Source organism: Danio rerio, chromosome 12, assembly GCF_052040795.2.
Source record: "Danio rerio strain M-AB ecotype USA chromosome 12, GRCz13ab, whole genome shotgun sequence".
In the NCBI taxonomy this organism is placed as follows: Eukaryota; Metazoa; Chordata; class Actinopteri; order Cypriniformes; family Danionidae; genus Danio; species Danio rerio.
Window position 1 is genome coordinate 35,873,560 of NC_141032.1, and position 20,356 is coordinate 35,893,915.

The window sequence follows — 20,356 nt, forward strand, 5'->3', positions numbered from 1 at the left end:
AAAGAAAGCCCCATACTCAATATTTTAAACAAACGTTTAAAGGAAATTATTTTTTGCAAAATTATAAATGTCTTTGGTCTTTTGATCAGTTTAAGGAATCCTTTCTAAGTAAGTTACAAATTCAAGTTGCCTTGAATTGCATTAAAGGGCACCTATGGTGAAAATCATCTTTTGTTTTGGCAGGACTGTTTGCAGGTGTAGTGTGTTCACTGTTATATTGGGGTGATATAAACACGATAATTCTCTATTTCTTTTTTTACTGACGTTAAAATAGGATCCAAATCCCTCCCATTTTGAGGATTATAATCATATCAACAAGACAGGATGTGCGGAAAGCAACTGAGATTAAAAGATCCGTTCAGGATGCTGTGATCATCATCAAAAGTGATCAAGAATCAGTTTTACAAGTTTGAAACATTTTTAAAACAGTGCATGTTTTTAATAAAGACTATAAAATTACTGAAAGGCTTTAAATAACTCCACAAGTACATCAAATAATAATTGAGTTTTTACTGTAGTATTTAGATAGATCTGCTTCCTTCATGTCTGTCATTGTGCTGTTATCTGATGTACCCAAGGCGGAGATTGAGGCACACTGACAGTCATGTGGGAACGGTGGGTGGGGAGAACTAGCAATAAAGGCAAAAGCAACAAAAACAGCTACTTAGTAGCTAGTAACTAGTGCTTAAAGCAGAAAATTCCAATATTCTGAAAGGTATAATAAATAATCTGATCCGGTTTTAGAGCTGAAACTTTACAGACACATTCTGGACACACAAAAGACTTAAATCTTGAAAAAGGGGTAAAATAGGCGCCCTTTAAAATATTGAACTACTGATATTAAAAAGTATCTCACAGATATTAGTTACTAGAGCCATATTTTATAATTGTAATGCATACATAATGAAACATGCCTGCTGAAATTTTGGAATTCTCCTGGTTGTGAATTCTCATTGTACTTACTTTCTGCATTTTGTATGCACAGGTCTAGTGCAGCGTCTGCAGAGAAAGCTTGCCAAACAGGGAGTGAAAATCTCCATCCCTGGGTTAGAAGGTGCATCTGAGGGCCAGCTGATTGAAGCGGAGGCAGAAAAAGGTCTTTTGCGTCTGCTGTCGGTTCTGTGTGGACTGGAACTCAATGGGAACCTGCGCTCAGAGCTGGAACAGACGGTGCAGAAGGAGAGAGACTGTCTCCTGCAAGACCCTCTGCTCAACGGCCTGCTGGACTCCCAGGCCTTACGCCACTGCTTGGACACTGCGCTTGAAAACAGCACTCCTGGAAAATTCAAAGTCCTGGAGGTAAGTTTGGTTTATTTAGGATCAAATGTGTTTAGAGATTGAATACACTATTAAATCTCTCATTATTTTTCTTATACATTAGGCTCTTGCAGCAGATGGCCGTGTGTTTTCTCAGGCTGTCAGTCTCCTCAATATTCAGCCGATGTTGCGTCTTGACTACACTGCTTCAGACATCTCTGCTGATCAGCTTTCTGCTCAGCAAAGCTCCCTGGAGGAGCAGGGCATCTCAACTGCTCAGTGGGACCCTCTTCAGGGGCCAGTAACAGGTGGACTGGACGGAGCTGATCTGGTTGTGTGCAACTGTGCAGTTGGATCAGCAACCAATCCAGCACTTCTGATCGAGAATCTGACCTCAGCTGCGAGGGAAGGGGGCTTTATTTTACTCCACACTTTACTCAGAGGAGACACTCTTGGGGAGACGGTAGCCTTCCTCACATCTCAAAACAACAGGAAGGGTTTGTTGACTCAGGTGAGTACTTTAAAAGAGAAATCAGTCTCCCAATATAAATATATGACTTTATTGTCAGACCTGGATCTGTAATTTTACACTTTTTACAAACAAGACATAATTCAGACATATATAGAGAACAAAAACTGAAAAGAAATAAATTTTACTCTGATCTTAATTAATTAGCTCTAATTAACTCTAACAGCCTGAGTTCTATTAAATCTTTGCCATTTAAAGAGTCACGAAACACCAAAACACATTTTCTGAGATGTTGACAATCATATGTGTCCCACGCTGCTAAAAACACTATAAGAACACACATATTTTACAAAAAAAGTGAAAATTTGTTGTTTTTGCGTTATTTTGAGCGAATTTGTTCCTCTGGTTTGAAAAGAAATTTTGAAGCAACGTCACGGCAATTAGATCCTTGTGTGAATTCCAGCGTGTAGACTAGCTGTCTGTAACGGCGAGTACAACGTGACGACTTTGAGCTTTCATCATTAATTCAATAGAAAGTCTTGATTCAAACCAATCAGCAGACTCTATTATTAATAAGGCGCAACTTTATTAATATGCATGATAGCTTCAAACCTTTTACCTGTTACAATGTTCAGAGGGCAGAGAGACTAAACGTCGTGTTGCCAACCATAATTAAGTGGAAGAAGAAGAATTGTTTGGAGATATGGGTCATCAGTGTTGAATTTATAAATGTACAGCAACAAAGGTTTTGTTTTCAATTCCCCGCTATGATAGCGCAGCGGGAGTCACGTGTAGATTACAGTGGTCTGCTAACATTTTAAGCTGCTAAACATTTTTTACCCGAGAGCTTTTCACATCTGGAAATGGTGAAATCCAGATTTGCCAACAATCAGCAGTTGGTGTTGATTGTCCTGTCTCTACAGATTTGGTAAATGTGTGATCAGTGTTCTTTTTTTATGTTTATTCAGAGACAAAGTTAGTATCGTTAGCAGTACTCTTTTAGTTTTTAAAGACATACTTTAGTCAAAATTATTTAGTTAGTAAGTTTAAATATCACTGCAATATTGGACTGAAAGATTCACTGTAAATGCTGCTTTCCGAATGTAAACACCTTAATAAAACTATTAGCATTGTGTAGGATTTTCGCTGCGTTTTGTGACAAGATCGTCTATACATCTATACAGTTACCAAAAAATGCGAAGTTTTTTTTTTCTCCCATAAGGTGTGCTTTATCAACCATTCCATAAAACTACTGTTTTTCCAGCAGTTCCTCGCGTCCAGTATCTCGTTTGTCACGGGGGCATGGATGAAATGTTCCTGAATGAAAGCGAAAGTACCAAACTGCATTAAAAGTCGACAAATAAAGAATTTGCCAAATAATTCGATTACTGATGTCCATGTAAACATGGTCACTGTCTTTCTCCCCTGCGTCTGTGTGTTGTTTTGCCTCTGTGAAAATCAGCACGTGCTTGAACTAAAACTCCACTTTTCATGCAAATCCTTCCCTCTTTTGCTACTTGACAGTCCCGCCTAAACAGAGCAGGACCCACTTTCTTGACTTTTTTCAAATTAGAGGTGTAAAAACCTTTGGTTTCATGGCCCTTTAAATCAATGTTTAAACTATTATGGTGCAAATTCATGATTCAACACATGGCTTTTGTTCACAACAATATTCTTAGTCAGCCTTGTGAGGTTCTTATGATAAGTAAGATCATATAATTATTCATATAATTGTTCAAGAGGCTGTCCTACTACCTTTGAGCTTATTTTAAACTGGTTCATCAACTTTGTCTTTAATGTTTTTAACTTTAAGGCCTTTATACTTAATACGAAATTGCAATGTTTTGAAATGCTCATGAAAGTGACATGTTTGAAAAACAGTGCTGTATTTAAGTGATAACATTAAGCAACATTTGGCATTGTTTTGTCTGTTCTTTTATTTTGTTTTGTCTGCGTCATTGCAGTGTCCTCAGATGCTAAACTGTGTTTTTTTGTTGTTGTTGTTTTCAGACTGAATGGGAGGAGCTTTTCCAGAAGGCCTCTTTAAATGTGGTCATGCTCAGAAAATCTTACTATGGCTCTGCTCTCTTCCTCTGCCGGCGCAGCCAACAATCCTCTCAAAAACAGCCGATACATATTTTCGTAGACCCTACTGACTACAAATGGGTTGAAACTTTAAAGGTATGTGTTAAGTCAGCATGAAATGAAAATGTAACTGCTTACAAAACAAATGCAAAAAATGTAACCTATTACTGTTGACCTAACTAACTTTTAAAAAAAGTGACGTGTGCAGGACTTCTCCAATCATGTAGTCTCCTTTAACACTCTCAATCTACATTTGTGTACAATGTTCTAAATAAAGAAAAATGCCCTTCAAAGGGCAAAGAGCACTTCAGAATAAGAACAATCATGGTCACCATTTTGCAGGATCTTTTAAAACTGTAGTGGTCAGTAATGGCCACTTGAAAGGGCCCTAGAAAGAAAGCTCTGATGGGTTGTTTCTCAATATGCGATTTTGCGTCCTCGTGTAACTTTATCATCAACTGCCAAAGGTCAGTTCCAAAACTCAAGAACAGAGGGCGCGTGAAAGTTCACTAATGTGTTCTTGATATCGAGGACGCGTCAATGCAGACTTGTGCACTAAACTTGCTTGAGAAGTCACAGAAGTCATTGTGGCTGAATAAAGGAGGTAAGAAGCGCAGCATTTTTTTTATTAAAGTTCGGAGAGATAACTTATTTATCTAAGGAATTTCTCTAAATTAGTCGGTGACTAAACCTCACCATGAAAATCTTAATAAAAGCATAAACACATTTAGGGTGTTTATTTGCTGAGATTTGTATTAAAGTTAGTTTTATTTGTATTGTGCAATGTGTATTTGTAGGGCTTTCATGCATAGTATTTATTATGAAAAGGGTAAAAACAATAAATCGTTGTATAAATGCTGTATTGTTTAAATCGTTATCCATTAAAAACGCGTGAAGGTCATGTGACCAACAGGAAGAACCAGGGAAGACTGCAGCATCTCATTTTTCAGAGCACAGGTTCTCTGTTCTCCCAATCTCCTGAATTCGTTCTTCCGAGGTAACTTGGCTAGACCAGTCTCCACAAGAATGCAAGTCTGTTCTCTGCGTTCTTGGAATTTAGAAACAGCCAGGATTTATTTTTATTAAGTTGTCATTCACATTGATTTATATTTATTTATTTATTTTTTGGTCACCTCTTCTACAAAATCCCATAGGGATGAAGCTGTTCAGAATGGAACGCAGACCAAAGCATACTTTAATTTTGGAGAGCAACACCTATGTTTTTAACACAATTAAATGGTGCATAGTCTTGGTCCCTCCCCTACATTTTTATTAAACGATAAGGCCATAGAGCACCCAAAAATAAAAAATGCATTTACTCTGCCTCAAGTGGTTCCAAACTTTTGAGTTTCTTTTTTCTCTCAAACCAAAAAAATATATATTATAATAATTGTTGGAAACTGGTAACCATTGACTTCCATAGGATATTTTTCCTGCTTTGGATATCAACTCTTACTAGTTTCTAACATTTCTCAAAATATCTTCTTTTTCAAAAGAAAAAAGAAACTCCATCTGAAAAGTCAATGGTGCATAAACGATGTCAAAATTTTCTGTTTTGGGTGAACTGAATCCTTTTAATTTGTGTTCTGCAACGACTTGTTTGGTTTTCATTGAGATTTTTCCATCTGATTTCATAACATCTTTTGTACATCGTTTTTATGGAAGTGTTTGCTTATATTAAATGAACAAACTCAAGTTACCAAGTAAGAGAACAGCAAAGTTAAAGCAGATAAATATGTGTGTGGCAGCTACTATTTTGTTTGTATTACTTGTATTTTGATACGAAGCAGTGAAATATGATATTCTTTGTTTTGATATGCTTTCTCACAACACATCCAATAACGACTATGCCTTTTGTGGCTGTTCAAATGATCAACTACTTGAATCTACACTATGAAAAAATATAATCTAATGGATTTTCTATTTGATCAAATGTTGACAAGCTCAAAACATTATATATACACACATATATTTAGTGTTCTCCACTTGCAAAAACACATCTTAATACCAGGTATAAACAAGGCCTCAGATGTACGTCACAGTATGGTTGTAAAGATGTCTCTCTACTTGTGTTTTATCACAAGTTTAATCACGCAGACTCATTAGTGGTGTTGTGAAAGCCACCAATAATACTATGCAGTCGCCAAGCTGCATGCTAAATCCAAACAGTAGGCTCATTAAACGAATCCTAAAGCATGCCTCTAAAGCTTTCTGTCTCCCTCTTTCTCATTAGAGCACTTTAGCTGAGTCATCTGATATCCCAGTTTGGCTCATTGCCACCAAGGGCCATAATGGAGTGGTGGGAATGGTGAACTGCCTCAGACAGGAGCCTGGAGGCAACCGTATACGGTCCGTCCACTTATTTTCCACATACCGTGAACTACTGTAATGCTATATTTGTGAAACAAGACTTAAACATTTGACTTGAGCGTTGTTTAATATTTACTGCAAATGTGCATGTGTGTGTATATATAAATAGTATTCATGTAAATGTTTTTTTTTTCTCCTTTCTCAATAGGTGTACATTTGTTTCTAATTTAAGTAAGGGTGCTGCTGTTCCCTCCCTTCTTCCTAATGAAAAGGTCATGAAGGCATTATTAAAGAAGGACCTGGTTATGAATGTGCACCGGGATGGACTCTGGGGTGTTTTTAGACACCAGTTGTTAACACAAGGTAAAATGAAAAGACTTTCAGTGGCTTATTTAAAGATTGTGTATTTTATGTACATTTAATTAACATGTACGTATTAAAACATATAAAATAATAAGGTTATTATATTAAATATTATTATACTTTAAATGATTAAAATGTGTAGAACATTATTTTTTTAAGTTGTATACACTCACCGGCCACTTTATTAGGTACACCTGTCCAACTGCTCGTTAATGCAAATTTCTAATCAGCCAATCACATAGCTGCAACTCAATGCATTTAGGCATGTAGACATGGTCAAGACGATCTGCTGCTGTTTAAACGAAGCATCAGAATGGGGAAGAAAGGTGATTTAAGTGACTTTGAACATGGCAGGGGGATTGGTGCCAAACGGGCTGAAGTATTTCAGTGCTGATCTTCTGGGATTTTCATGCACAACCATCTCTAGGGTTTACAGAGAATGGTCCAAAAAAGACAAGCCAGAGGTCAGATGAAAATGGCCAGACTGGTTCAAGCTGATAGAAAGGCAACAGTAACTCAAATAACCACTAGTTACAACCGAAGTATGCAGAAGAGCATCTCTAAACGCACAACATGTCCAACCCTGAGGTCGATGGGCTACAGTAGCAGAAGACCAAACCGGAATCCACTCCTGTCAGCTAAGAAGAGAAAACTAAAGGGACAATTCGCACAGGCCGACCATAATTGGACAATAGATGATTGGAAAAACGTTTCCTGGTCTGAGTCTCAATTTCTGCTGCATTCAGATGGTAGGATTAGAATTTGACATCAATAACATGAAAGAATGGATGCATCCTAATGCTATCATGTCAATATGGAAGGTAAAATGGGGTCCACGCCAATACTAGTAAGCTGTACCTAATAAAGTGATCAGTTAGTGTATTTGAATTATTTGGAATATAGTTTTTGTCCCATCATATTAAAAAGGACTATTGTAATCGTATTATTATCTGGAAAATAAACAGTGATTTTTAACCCTTTTTTCTGATCGGTTTTATTTGACCTTTTTTTTTTCCCTTTTCCCTTTTTTTCCTCTCTTGTTTTGTTTAGATTTTTTTGAGTGTCTTTTGAAGATGTATTGTTATGTCTGTATTATTGTGAAAATTATATAAACATAATTATACATTTAAAAAATTGTTAGAACTTGGAAAACTTTTACCAACAATTTGCATGTATCTCTACATTGAAACTTTTGACTCTAAATTGTGTGATATGATTATTTTCTGTACTGTGCATTCACGTTTAGATCTCAGCGAGGAGTTGACGGAGCAGGCTTACGTGAACGTCCTGACTCGTGGTGACCTCTCATCTCTGCGCTGGATCGCTTCCCCACTGCGTCATTTTGTCGCGTCCAGTCCCAACGTGCAGCTCTGCCGCGTTTACTACTCCTCCCTCAACTTCAGAGACATCATGCTGGCCACTGGCAAACTGCCTCCAGATGCCATCCCTGGTTTGTACCCCATCCTTTTTGGGCTATAAGTGAGAGCTTGTACGTTAGCTTTACCTTAATGGATTAATGGTTTTATCCACGTCACCTTTTTTTAAGGTGAAAAAAGGTTTTATCCATACCTCAGTTTCTCATCAAATCATAACCAATAAAATGCTCTCTACTGTCTGACATGCCCCGCCCCCTTCAAGACGCTTTTAATTTGCTTTTCATTTGATGCACTTGACCTCAACCACTCTAACTGGCAAATTGGTGATAAAACAAAACGCTATTGGCCGTTTTTTAAAAAGGGAGGAGCTACACTATGTCCCACCTTCTCTTTGTGTTTCTGTTAAGTTTGCGTTAAACCTCAAATAAAAATTCATATTTCAAAGCACTTCATGGTATATTTAAAGAAACTTTATGTTTCTACCAATGCAGGAGACGTAGCGCTGCAGCAGTGCATGCTGGGAATGGAGTTTTCAGGGCGAGACCCCAGTGGGCGACGTGTAATGGGTTTGCTGCCAGCTAAAGGCCTTGCCACCTGTGTGGATGCAGACAAACGCTTCCTTTGGGACGTTCCATCCAGCTGGTGAGGCAATCTGGAATTCTAAAAGCTTATTTTATTTAGGTTCAAAATGTCTTGATGTCTAAGTGAAGCTCTGTTTTTGTGCAGGACATTGGAGCAGGCTGCCTCTGTGCCAGTGGTGTATGCCACCGCATATTATTCCCTGGTGGTGCGAGGCCGGCTGAGGCCTGGAGAAAGTGTGCTGATCCATTCAGGCTCTGGAGGAGTGGGACAGGCCGCAATTGCTATTGCACTTAGCATGCGCTGTCGAGTCTTCACAACTGTGGGTGAGTGGGACACTTCTAGTTTAAATGTTTAACAATGAACATTATAGCGTGATTATTAGAGTCCTGTTGTGGTTTATACATTTCTTGTAGTGCATAATGATCTTTTGGGGCCATAAAAATGTCTTTACAGTAAAATTAATATAAGTTACAGTAGAAAACACAGAGAGTTCATGCTTGAGGGAAGATGAGATGTCAGCAGTGTGAGAGTTTTTCATCTGCATAAGGCTTGAAGCTTACGCTGCTATTCTGAACCAATAATCGAGAACAGAAAGCAGTTGAAGGATTGTGTGTTTAAATCGATTATTTATCTGACTCCATTGTAATTAGTCTGGCTCCATTAAAGTTGTTATCATCATTGATAAAGAGAAAGGATCTCAACGCCCTAAAGCAGGCAAAGTTGTTTATTAAGTTACATGTTTAAATGCACAGACAGTAGAATGAAACAAACTAACATGCTGTATGGAGAATTTAGCTGTAACATATGCACTGCTGAGCAACAAAGACAGTGAAACTGCCTTTGTTAGCATATGAGGCTACACATCGGTGTGCGGGAGACGCAGAGGAAAAGCCATTCTCCCAGATCAACATTTACCTTTCCTTTTTATACCCTGAGCAAAGCATTGTCAAACATGAGTGAAAACTAACCCCCAAAACCAGTTGAACATGAGAGCAAAGTTGAGGAGATAAAATGGGGGAGAAGTACTTTAATATACTCTCCTCAGGCCATGACTCAACTATTTTGAATATATTGTATATTGAAATACAAATAATCAACCTCTCTGTTAATTTCATCACTACACCGCTTAAATCATAAACTGTCAAATGACTCCAAACATGAAGAAGTTATATGAAGGAAGATCACAAGCAGATTAATTGTGTCTAGTGAAAAGCACATCATTACTGTAAGCAAATGGCAGATTTGTATTTTGTATTAGAGCTGTGATGCACACTGCCACACCAGGAGGACCCATCCCCTGCTTGGAATGTCTCAGTAGTCCTTCATTTGCATAGAAGGAATAGTATATAATAATCTCTCAGCTTACACCTTTAAAAAAAAGTAGATTTTAAAAGTGCAATTTGTAATGATTTTGGTAAGGAAAAGATCTAGATGACCTTCTAGGTCCTTGCTATCTGCATTTATAGTTCAAATAATCCCTTCCAAATCCCTTCCAATGCATTTATTTCTAATTTGTGTTTGTAATCAGGCCCAGAAAAATGTATATATAAAGTTGATGATACCTATTTGTATTGTATTTACTGGCTTATATATTGGTTAACTGTATCAGCCAAAAGTTGCACATATGTCCATTGGGACCCTGGTTGGATCTCTTTTCTAATTCCAAATGAAAATATTTGTCTCAATTTAATTTCCAGGCTCTAAAGAGAAGAAGCAGTATCTGCAGGAAAGATTCCCACAACTTACAGCTGAATCTTTTGCCAACTCCAGGGATTCTTCATTTGAGCAGCACGTAATGCTCAACACTCAGGGCAAAGGTGAACTGACTGTATGACAATGACTCCGAATACAGAACAGCCTTGTTGTGGATTGAAATATTAATCAACTGTTTGTAAATGTGTCTTCAGGAGTAGACTTGGTACTAAACTCTCTTGCTGAAGAAAAGCTGCAGGCCAGCTTGCGTTGTTTGGCTAGACATGGCCGTTTTCTGGAGATTGGCAAATATGATCTTTCCAACAACACACCACTAGGTAGAGGAATCAATCAACGATCTTCTTCAGTCTATTATTTGTACTTTTCCACCTCACTATTTAAAAATGCAATGATCCAATCGCTTCCACTTCAGGTATGGCTCTGTTCCTAAAGAACGTGGCTTTCCATGGGATCCTGCTTGATGCTTTGTTTGAAGAAGGGAACAGGGAATGGGAAGAGGTGTCTGATCTGCTGAAGAAGGGAATCTCCAGTGGAGTTGTTCAGCCGTTGCGTACCACAGTCTTTGAGAGAAACCAAGTGGAGGAAGCTTTCCGCTACATGGCTCAAGGCAAACACATCGGAAAAGTGCTGCTACAGGTAAAGATGGTAAACGTTCATGAGTGTGCCTATAAAACGAGAAATGAGATGTTGGATGTTAAGATTTTTATTTTTTTTTTGACTTTGTAACCTCTCAGGTGCGTTCAGAGGAGTCAAGCAGCTCTGGTCCTGCAGTGTCTGCTCTCTCTATCCCTGCAATCTGCCGAACTTTCTGTCCCGCTTCTCTATCGTACATCATCACTGGAGGCCTGGGTGGCTTCGGGCTGGAACTGGCCCAGTGGCTCACAGAGAGAGGAGCTCGTAAACTGGTGCTGACGTCACGGTCTGGCATCCGCAACGGTAAACATACACTGGAGATTGACCAGTTTTCATGACGGTGTGGGTTAGTGATAGTTAGCTAAAACTTTAGATACTTAAAATTTTATTTTACTTCAAAAACTGAGTTAAAGGTGAAATTAAATATAAATATTAGATGGAAAAAAAACTTTTCAATTAGTTCATGAAGCAACAATTTTGAGTACAGCAGTTACTTAAACTAAAATGAAATAACTTTGTTAAATAACCATATATATAAGCATAAATACATATAGAAAAAGAAAAAATATATACAATATATTATGACATAGATCCAACATCACTTTTTATTTAACTACTGTCCTGTCACAAAGGCCAAAGACACCAAAAATAAATCTAATATATGTATAATAATATATTAATGATACATAATTAAACAATAATTAAAGATAAATAAATAAAAAAATTAATTAATATTAATAAAAATAAAATTGTCACAAAATTATTAAAACTTAAAATTAAAAAATTAAAACTAACAATAAGCAAAATAAAAATTACCACTATATTGATAGAATGTGAATAATACAATAGCACTGATTAGGGTAACACTTTGGTGTTTTGTTTGAAGGTTATCAGGCCAAGCGTGTTCGTGAGTGGCAGGCCATGGGCATCCAGGTCCTCGTGTCCACCAGTGATGTCAGCACCCTGGATGGCACAGAACGGCTCATCACTGAGGCCTGCCGCTTGGGTCCAGTTGGCGGCATCTTCCACCTGGCCATGGTAACATACAGTTATTGCTATTAGTTTACATTCATTTAGTCAATAGACAGACAGTGCACTTGTGACATTTCCATCTGTAATATAGGTCCTTAAAGATGGTATGCTGGAGAATCTGACCCCACAGGAGTTCATTGAAGTCAACAGACCGAAATATGATGGAACCATCAATCTCGACAGGTGAGATGACACATCCTATTGTGGATGATGATCAATTTTAGAACATTGAAGGTAAAACTTTTTGTAATTTTGTAATAATGTTGAGTGTTTGAGTGTATTTTAGTAGATTATAAATCTTTTTTTATGATTCCAGGCAGCGTTTTTATGCAAAAAATGTATGATTATGTTTTTGATTATATATTATATTATATTATATTATATTATATTACTTTATATTATATTATATTATATTATATTATATTATATTATATTATATTATATTATATTATATTATATTATATTATATTATATTATATTATATTATATTATTATATTATATTATATTATATTATACTATATTATGTTATATTATATATGAGTAACAATAGTTCTTTAGCCTATATTTTTTAAAGATTTCATATACATTTTTTTGTATATACATTTTATTTATGTATTATATATGTTATATATTTATTATATGAATATTTTTAGTACAAAAGTGTGTAAATGATTATTAATAATACTGTTTGCATTATGAAATTGAACTTTTTTTTTTTGCTGATATCATCTTAAATTTTGTAATTTTTATAATTTTTTTTAATGTGTTGAATTTAAAAAAATTGCTCCTTTTCCACAGTGTGACTAGGCAGAAGTGCCCGCAGCTCCAGCAGTTTGTGGTGTTTTCCTCTGTCAGCTGTGGTCGTGGTAATGCCGGCCAAAGCAACTACGGCTTCGCCAACTCCACCATGGAGCGAATCTGTGAACAGCGCCGTCAAGAAAACCTGCCAGGCCTGGCCGTACAATGGGGTGCCATTGGAGACGTGGGTGTCGTTTTGGAGACCATGGGTGGCAACGATGCTGTGATAGGTGGCACGCTGCCCCAGCGCATGTCTTCCTGTTTGGAAGTGCTGGATCGCTTCTTGTGCCAGCAAAGGCCTGTGATGTCCAGCTTCGTGTTGGCAGAGAAAGTGGTGGTCACTAAAGGAGAAGGAAGTGGACAGAAGGACCTGGTGGAGGCTGTGGCTCATATTCTGGGTAAAGCTTACATATAACATCTTTATAGCAAGACGAAAAGTCCAAACGAACAAAAAAGGCACTAGTTTTAGATCCTTAATCATAGTTCCTTCTGTTGACTGATGACATTAAGAGTTGAAAACATTTTTAGTATTTTAAGAAGTTTCTGATTTGTTATGTTTAAAGTTGCAAATGAGCTAATATTACATTTAAATATGCTCTAACTCAGTGTTTCTCAACTGGTGGGTCGTGACCCAAAAGTGGGTTGCGGGAACATTTTCAGTGGGTCGCGGAGTGTGTGGTAAAAAAAACAACAAAAGTTAAATTTTTTTACTTATTTTGCTTATACCGGACTTATATATATATATATATATATATATCTTGAAGACAAAAAAGACTTAAAGCCTCAGTGTCATATGTAGTGAGGTGCTCTCATAAGAGAGCATGAAATCTTCTATGTTAAAACAACATTTAGAAACCAGAAAACATGTTTTATTAAGAGTTTATTATTAACAATATTTTTCGTTTTTACTTTGTAATATTTCTATAATTTGATCCATTTTGTTAAATGACAGCAATAAAATTGTGTTTATTTGAAAGTCTTGGTAAATTTCTTATGATGTATCTGTCACTACTTGTTTATGTTAACAAATAAATACAAATTGAGTATAATTCCTAAAATTGTATTATAGTTCCTAAAAATTTGGGTCGCGGCTTGATGACCATGTAAAAATGTGGGTCCCACGGCCAAACCAGTTGAGAACCCCTGCTCTAATTTGCCTAATTTGCATTCATTATATATATGTACTCATATATGCCAAGCATTGCATATATACACACAGTACACCCCACAAATCTCTCACTTTTATTAGTATTTTCTATAGGATGCTTTATATTTGTGCAAAAAAATTGGTTTAGTCAGTACTAAAGCCAAGTCTGGAGCTAATCTAACCAAATAACTTAACAGGAATGGTTCAAAAATTTGTTGTCCAAATTTAAATGTTATAGAATAATATTAAATAAAATCAAAAATAGCAAAAATCAAGAGAAACAAAAAAATATACAATTTGTTAAAATGTTGTTAAAATTTTTTAAATGTATGTCTTTCCATTTCTAAAGATTTTCCATGACTAAAATATTATTTTAATAAATATATCTGTTTAATAAATATGTTTTTTTCAAATGCACCAATATATATTGCCCATATTTACTGAGAAATTCATAAAAAATATTCATTTTCAAAATGGGATGTACTCAATTATGCTGAGCACTGTGTATACTGTATGTGTATATATTATATTTACTTATAAAGCACAATGAAACAAAAGTTATTGACTATTGTGCTGTACATACTTTGGGTCATAAAAGATAAAAATAGACAACAACAGATAAAACAACATGCGATACAACCAACACAACACAAAACATTGAATGCATGAAGCAGAACAAAGATAGGCACAATAAGGTCAACTTCCTCCCAATTTATAAGCTTTTTAAAAAACAAGAGATGTAGTTTGAGTTTCCCTTTGAACAAGGATTCATTAGAGATTGTTCTAATAGACAAAGGTAGCCCATTTCACATTTTACGACCTACTACAGAAACAGCCCAGTCTCCTTTTTTCTTTAGTTTGGAACATTTTCTGGCTCTAGGAACTTAAACATCTGCCAGATATTTTAACAGTAATAAGATTAGAAAGATATGGCGGTGCCTGACCATTCAATACCTTAAAAACATGAGGTAAATTTTAAGCTCTATTCTAAAACATTTCGGCAGCCAGTTTAAGGAGCACAGGATGGGGGTAGTGTGTTCAAATTTACGGGTGCCAGTGAGAAGCCGAGGAGACATTTTGGGCCACTTGTAGGCGATTTATATAGGATTGGCCAATACCTATATAGTATATCTATTAACAGGGAAAAGGGAGGATTTTGTTTCTTTTCTTTCTTTTCATCACTCATCTTTCTGTAGAATAAAATGTTACGTTTATGTATATAAACTTGCAAATTTGAATGAACAAATTCCTGTGTAAAAACCTTTAGATGGAACAAAGCTGTGGATCATTTGATCACATCCAGATATGAGTAAAACTGTAACGTGATGCTGTAGTAGAGACAAAACAGCCTTTAAAAATGTGTTTTAATTGACATGTATAGACACAAATTTATCAAGTGCGACAAAAGTATGAAAAACCCCCACTATGAAATCCATTAAGGTGCATGAAAAAGCAGTGTTTGTCTGTAGCGTCTCACCTTAAAGTCTAATAAATTCTACATTCTGCCTGTTTTCAGTGTAAGTGTTGTGTTTTTTTGCTCAGGTGTGCGTGACGTGAACAGTCTGAATGCTGACGCCTCATTGGCTGATCTGGGTCTGGATTCACTGATGGGTGTTGAGGTCCGGCAGACGCTGGAGAGGGACTACGATATCGTGATGGCAATGAGGGAAATCCGACAGTTGACCATAAACAAGCTGCGGGAGCTTTCCAAGCAATCAGGAGGGAAAGAGGGTGAGCTTGTGATTTGGAAAAGAATGTTTTATTATATACAGGAACTTTCTAAAAGAATAAGAAATTCAGGAGATGTCTTTCGATATTTTAGATAAACTTTGTATTATTTGGAGATAAGAACACCAGTGTAATAATAATAATAACAAATTTTGTTTCTCTCAGAGTCTCCTGTAAAGCGTTCTGGTGCTCAGGCTCTGTTGGAGTCAGATCTGAGCCGGATGCTGGTGAACCCAGATGGCCCCACGATGGCCCCGCTGAACGAGGTCCAGAGTGCAGAGAGGCCTTTGTTCCTGGTTCACCCCATTGAGGGCTCCATCGCCGCCTTCCGCACCCTCACTGCCAAGCTGAGTGTGCCGTGCTATGGACTGCAGTGCACTAAAGGTACAAACACCAGCTCAGGCTGCTCTATCACTGCTGCACTTGGATGAAAGTTTACAAAAGCATTTGATCAGATGTTTCATAAATGTCATCATGACTAAGGTATATAAAAGAAGATAAAGAAACGTTTTGCTTTGTTTTTTATAGTTTGTTTATTAACTAAGTTTGTAGTGGTGTAACGGATCACAAATCTATTCAGTGACATAACTTTGATGGTTGCTTTGATGGTTGATGGTCGCCCCCTTTTGGTTAAACAATGTAATTGCTACAACATTCACCAGCGTCAAGTTCCATTAAACAGTGATTTTAATCTTTACCATAAACATCAGTGTTTCTATCTGAACTATAAACTGTTTTCCCAGTGCTTCTGTGTTATGTAATTGTTTGTAACTAACTGAAAAAAGTTTAAGAACTGAATCTCTCTCGATCAAACCCAGTTTTGAATGCAGCGATTCGAAGGATTGAAAAACATATGCAAATCATCATCATTTATCATTCATGTTGCACGGGTTTGAATTGAGAGCACAAACTTTTATTGTTTAATTGTGCAGCTTTACACTAAATGCATTAGTGCAGGCTAAGCGAGCAGTGACAGAAAACACCTTTAATTAATAGCCTAATAAAGCATTAATTCCGTCATCATTATTTTTTAGGGAAGCCAAAATGTTTCATACCCCTGATTTGAATGTCACAGGAGGCGATCTCTCTGCAATTGTCATAAATGTTGGATTAACATTCAAGTTCAAAAAAAGGTATTAATCCACGGGTCATGTACGAGCTGTGGGTTGTGATCCGTTACACCCCTAATGTTTGCCTTGCTTTAGTTCAAAAAAATAAATATGAGCTGTTAACCTATTGTAGATTGAGAGCAGTTGCACAAAAACAAATTCACCTGCCTTTTTTTTTTTTGGATATTTAGAGACAATTTTTACCTATTAACATATGTATTTTGAGAAAACCTAATCTTACATTAAATTAATTTATTTAAGAGTGTACTTGTTACATATAGTATACATTATTTCAACTTTAGAATAATTTTGTGTTCATTTTTAGTTTTTTTTTAATTGTTGCAGTTTTATATGCTCATTAAGAATATGTTACTTTTACTTTTTAATGTAATTTATTTCTGTGATATGAAAAATTAATTTTCAGTTTCCATTAATTCAGCCTTCAATGTCATCTGATTCTTCAAAAACCATTTAAATATGCTGATGTGGTGCTAAGTAAATAAGAATAATAATAATCATTATTATAATTAGTACTTTTGAAAACAATGTTGAAAATGTTTTTGGAATACTGGAAAGATGACCACTTTTTATTTTAAATTATGCAAAAATAACATTTTTAAAATTATTTTTTTGTCAAATTGATGCATCCTTGATATGCTAATGAAATGTTTTCGGAAGTATTATAAACACTTAACCTCCAGTACATCAATAAAAGCTTATTTTTTTCCAAAAAGGAATGTAATGCAAAGTAAAAATCATTTGAAAATAAATTAAATATTAAAGTAAAATGAATAAATATGTTGCCCTTTAAGTTCCAATAAATTATATCAGCAATATTAAACTTGTATTTATTGAATTTCTTCAGGTTGAGTCCTGTAATTTTCTTGTGTGTTATGTTTCACAGCTGCTCCTCTTGACAGTATCCAGAGTCTTGCTGCGTACTATGTGGAGTGTGTGAGGCAGGTTCAGCTGGAGGGCCCATACCGCATCGCTGGATACTCGTTCGGGGCGTGTGTGGCGTTTGAGATGTGCTCACAGCTGCAGTTGGCCAAATGCCCCGTGGAATATCTGTTCCTGTTCGATGGCTCGCACTCTTATGTGGCAGCATATACACAGGTGCAGTACGAGAGCTCAGGAAACCCCAAAAAAGAAAAATGTAATGCACCAGGTTGATCACATGATCTTTTTTTCTTTGATAGAGTTACAGAGCCAAACTGACTCCTGGCAAAGAGGCTGAAGCTGAGACTGAAGCTCTGTGTGCTTTCATCCAACAGTTCACCGGCATTGAGTATAACAAGGTACAGTTATGTTTGTGGTTTGGGCTTAAAAAATGAAAACAATAAAATAAAAAATATTTATAATAAAAATAATAAAACTTAATAAAATTAAATTACATATTTTTACTAAATAGAATAATAAAATAAAAATAATATAAAATTGAATATAAAATGAAATAAAATAATAAAATAAAATAATAACACTAATATAAAATAATATAAAATAATTTTATTAAATGGAAAACTATATATATATATATATATATATATATATATATATATATATATATATACTAGTAGTAAAAGATAAAACAAAACATAAAATAATACAATTAAATATTAAAATATAAAATTAAATATTAAAATATCAAATTAAAAATAATAAAATTACATTAAATAAGAAATATAAAATAATAAAATTAAAATAATAAAATATATAATAAAATAATACAATAAAATAAAATAATATATAATAATTAAATATTAAACAAAATAATATAAAATAATTAAATATTAAATAAAATTTAATTAAACAAAAATATATAAAATAAAATATTGAAACTAAATAAAATAATAAACCTAAATAAAATAATAAAATTAAATAAAATATAAAATAAAAAACTACATAAAATAACAAACTAAATAAAATGTAAAGAAATACTTTAAAAATATATATAATAATAATAATAATAAATAAAACCATATAACCATTGTAGTATTCCCATACTTTCCCAGTTAATTGATTACATTAAAATTTGTTTGTATCATGTACATAAAAGTGAAAGGTTTTAATAGAGAAATCTCTTTTTGCCATAATTTTTAATTCATATTGCAGAAAATACTGTGAACACCCAGTAAAGGAATACATACTTTAAAATACATAATTCTTTGTAAAATCATATTTTCTGGCAAATTATGAATGAACAAATCCCTCGGTTAAAACCTTCAGAATATAGAAAGCAATAAAGCTTTGTTTGGTGTGTAGAATTTTTCCTTTATGTAAATATATAACTTCATTCTAGAGAATAATCCTATTTTAAGAAAACAATCTTTAAAATATGTATTGTAATCAAATTTACAAAAAACTCCTACAAAAAGTGTGATAAAGGAACGATTAAATGTGTATATTTGATGCTTTCTTTACATTACATTACCGGTATATTTAAAAAGAAAGCAATTTATGGAAAGCCAAAAAGGAAAAAGTGGAAGGTGAATAAACAAAGACAGAATATTTTTTTTATGAACTATCCTTTCAATCATGGGTCTCAAACTGGATTCCTGGAGGGCCACAGCTCTGCACAGTTGTTCTCCAACCCTAATCAAACACTGCTGATCCAACTAATCAAGGTGTTCACGACTACTGGAGACTAATAAACAGGTTTGAGTTGGAGGTGGTTAGAGCTAAACTCTGCAGAGCTGTGACCTCCAGGAATCGAGTTTGAGACCCATGCTATAAACAGTCTAATAAAATGAAAATAGTCCAGTCATCACCATTCATTCACATTAATGCAAAGCTAATGCAGTTTCTGTATTCTGCCTGTTTGACGCAGCTGTTGGAGACGTTGCTGCCTCTGTCAGACCTCGAGGCTCGTGTGGACAAGGCTGTTGATCTGATCACATCCAGCCATAAGAACGTCAGCCGAGATATGCTCCATTTTGCTGCTTCTACATTTTACCACAAACTCAAGGCTGCCGACCGCTACGTTCCCACTTCCAAATATCACGGCAATGTCACCCTACTGAGAGCCAAGGCCAGCAGCGAGTACGGAGATGGATTGGGATCAGACTACAAACTGCACGAGGTATGTAGATGAATTGCACACACAGGGGAAAATAAAAACTACTTTAATACTACACACTGATACAAACCACCTGCCATTAATTGGTGTAAAAGATACGTATTTTGTTGAAATATTTACATTTAAACGACGATTTTAATGCTGATTTCTAAACAGAGTGGATAAGGAAATGTTTAGACCTTCTTTTTAGAACGCAAAACTACCCATCGCGCTTTGCGTGTATGCACAAAGAGAATGCTAAGAAGATAAACAAATGAAGAGTCACATTTGGAAAGCTTTGAAACACTAGTTTTAATCTATTTTACTTGCTTTTTAACATCTTTGAACTAATACTGCTGTCAATCAGCGCCACCTCCTGGACTAGTTATTTAAAAAAATGCAATCCATAGGTTGGAAAACAACTGCTGCGAGGCATTTTCCCCTTGTTGTCAGACGGCATCTTCTGCCTTTTAAATGAAGCCTCGTCATAGTCAACAGTTTCTCTTTCTTTCAATCATATAACCAACCCAAACAAATGTAATTCACCTAAATGTTTGACACGCACATGTAGCTTGTACTGTCCCACTAACTTACTGATTGAAAGTGTCACAAAGTGAAAATAACGTGGCGTTTTGAAATGACAGAAAAACACGTGCCGTGGTAAATACTACACAATATAAACTGAATGAAATGTAACT

At 35.4% G+C, this 20,356-nt stretch overlaps 1 protein-coding gene across 7 annotated transcripts in view; it reads left to right on the top strand.

The window, feature by feature from the left end:
* The window catches only part of fasn (fatty acid synthase), a 72,783-nt gene that overhangs the window by 49,485 nt on the left and 2,942 nt on the right, over positions 1–20,356 (top strand). For all 7 annotated transcript variants that reach the window (XR_015504305.1, XR_015504306.1, XR_015504307.1 and 4 more), the window contains exons 22-41: positions 986–1,299; positions 1,382–1,768; positions 3,737–3,907; positions 6,045–6,160; positions 6,330–6,484; positions 7,731–7,934; positions 8,352–8,502; positions 8,587–8,765; positions 10,140–10,259; positions 10,350–10,472; positions 10,568–10,791; positions 10,890–11,091; positions 11,675–11,826; positions 11,912–12,003; positions 12,620–13,017; positions 15,309–15,497; positions 15,660–15,878; positions 17,508–17,719; positions 17,803–17,901; positions 19,431–19,682. Coding sequence is in view for 3 of the 7 variants with exons in the window: in XM_087276566.1 (XP_087132692.1) it covers positions 986–1,299; positions 1,382–1,768; positions 3,737–3,907; positions 6,045–6,160; positions 6,330–6,484; positions 7,731–7,934; positions 8,352–8,502; positions 8,587–8,765; positions 10,140–10,259; positions 10,350–10,472; positions 10,568–10,791; positions 10,890–11,091; positions 11,675–11,826; positions 11,912–12,003; positions 12,620–13,017; positions 15,309–15,497; positions 15,660–15,878; positions 17,508–17,719; positions 17,803–17,901; positions 19,431–19,682 (3,959 nt within the window). In the remaining 4 variants the exon portion in view is untranslated. The remainder of the gene's footprint in view (positions 1–985; positions 1,300–1,381; positions 1,769–3,736; positions 3,908–6,044; positions 6,161–6,329; positions 6,485–7,730; positions 7,935–8,351; positions 8,503–8,586; positions 8,766–10,139; positions 10,260–10,349; positions 10,473–10,567; positions 10,792–10,889; positions 11,092–11,674; positions 11,827–11,911; positions 12,004–12,619; positions 13,018–15,308; positions 15,498–15,659; positions 15,879–17,507; positions 17,720–17,802; positions 17,902–19,430; positions 19,683–20,356) is intronic.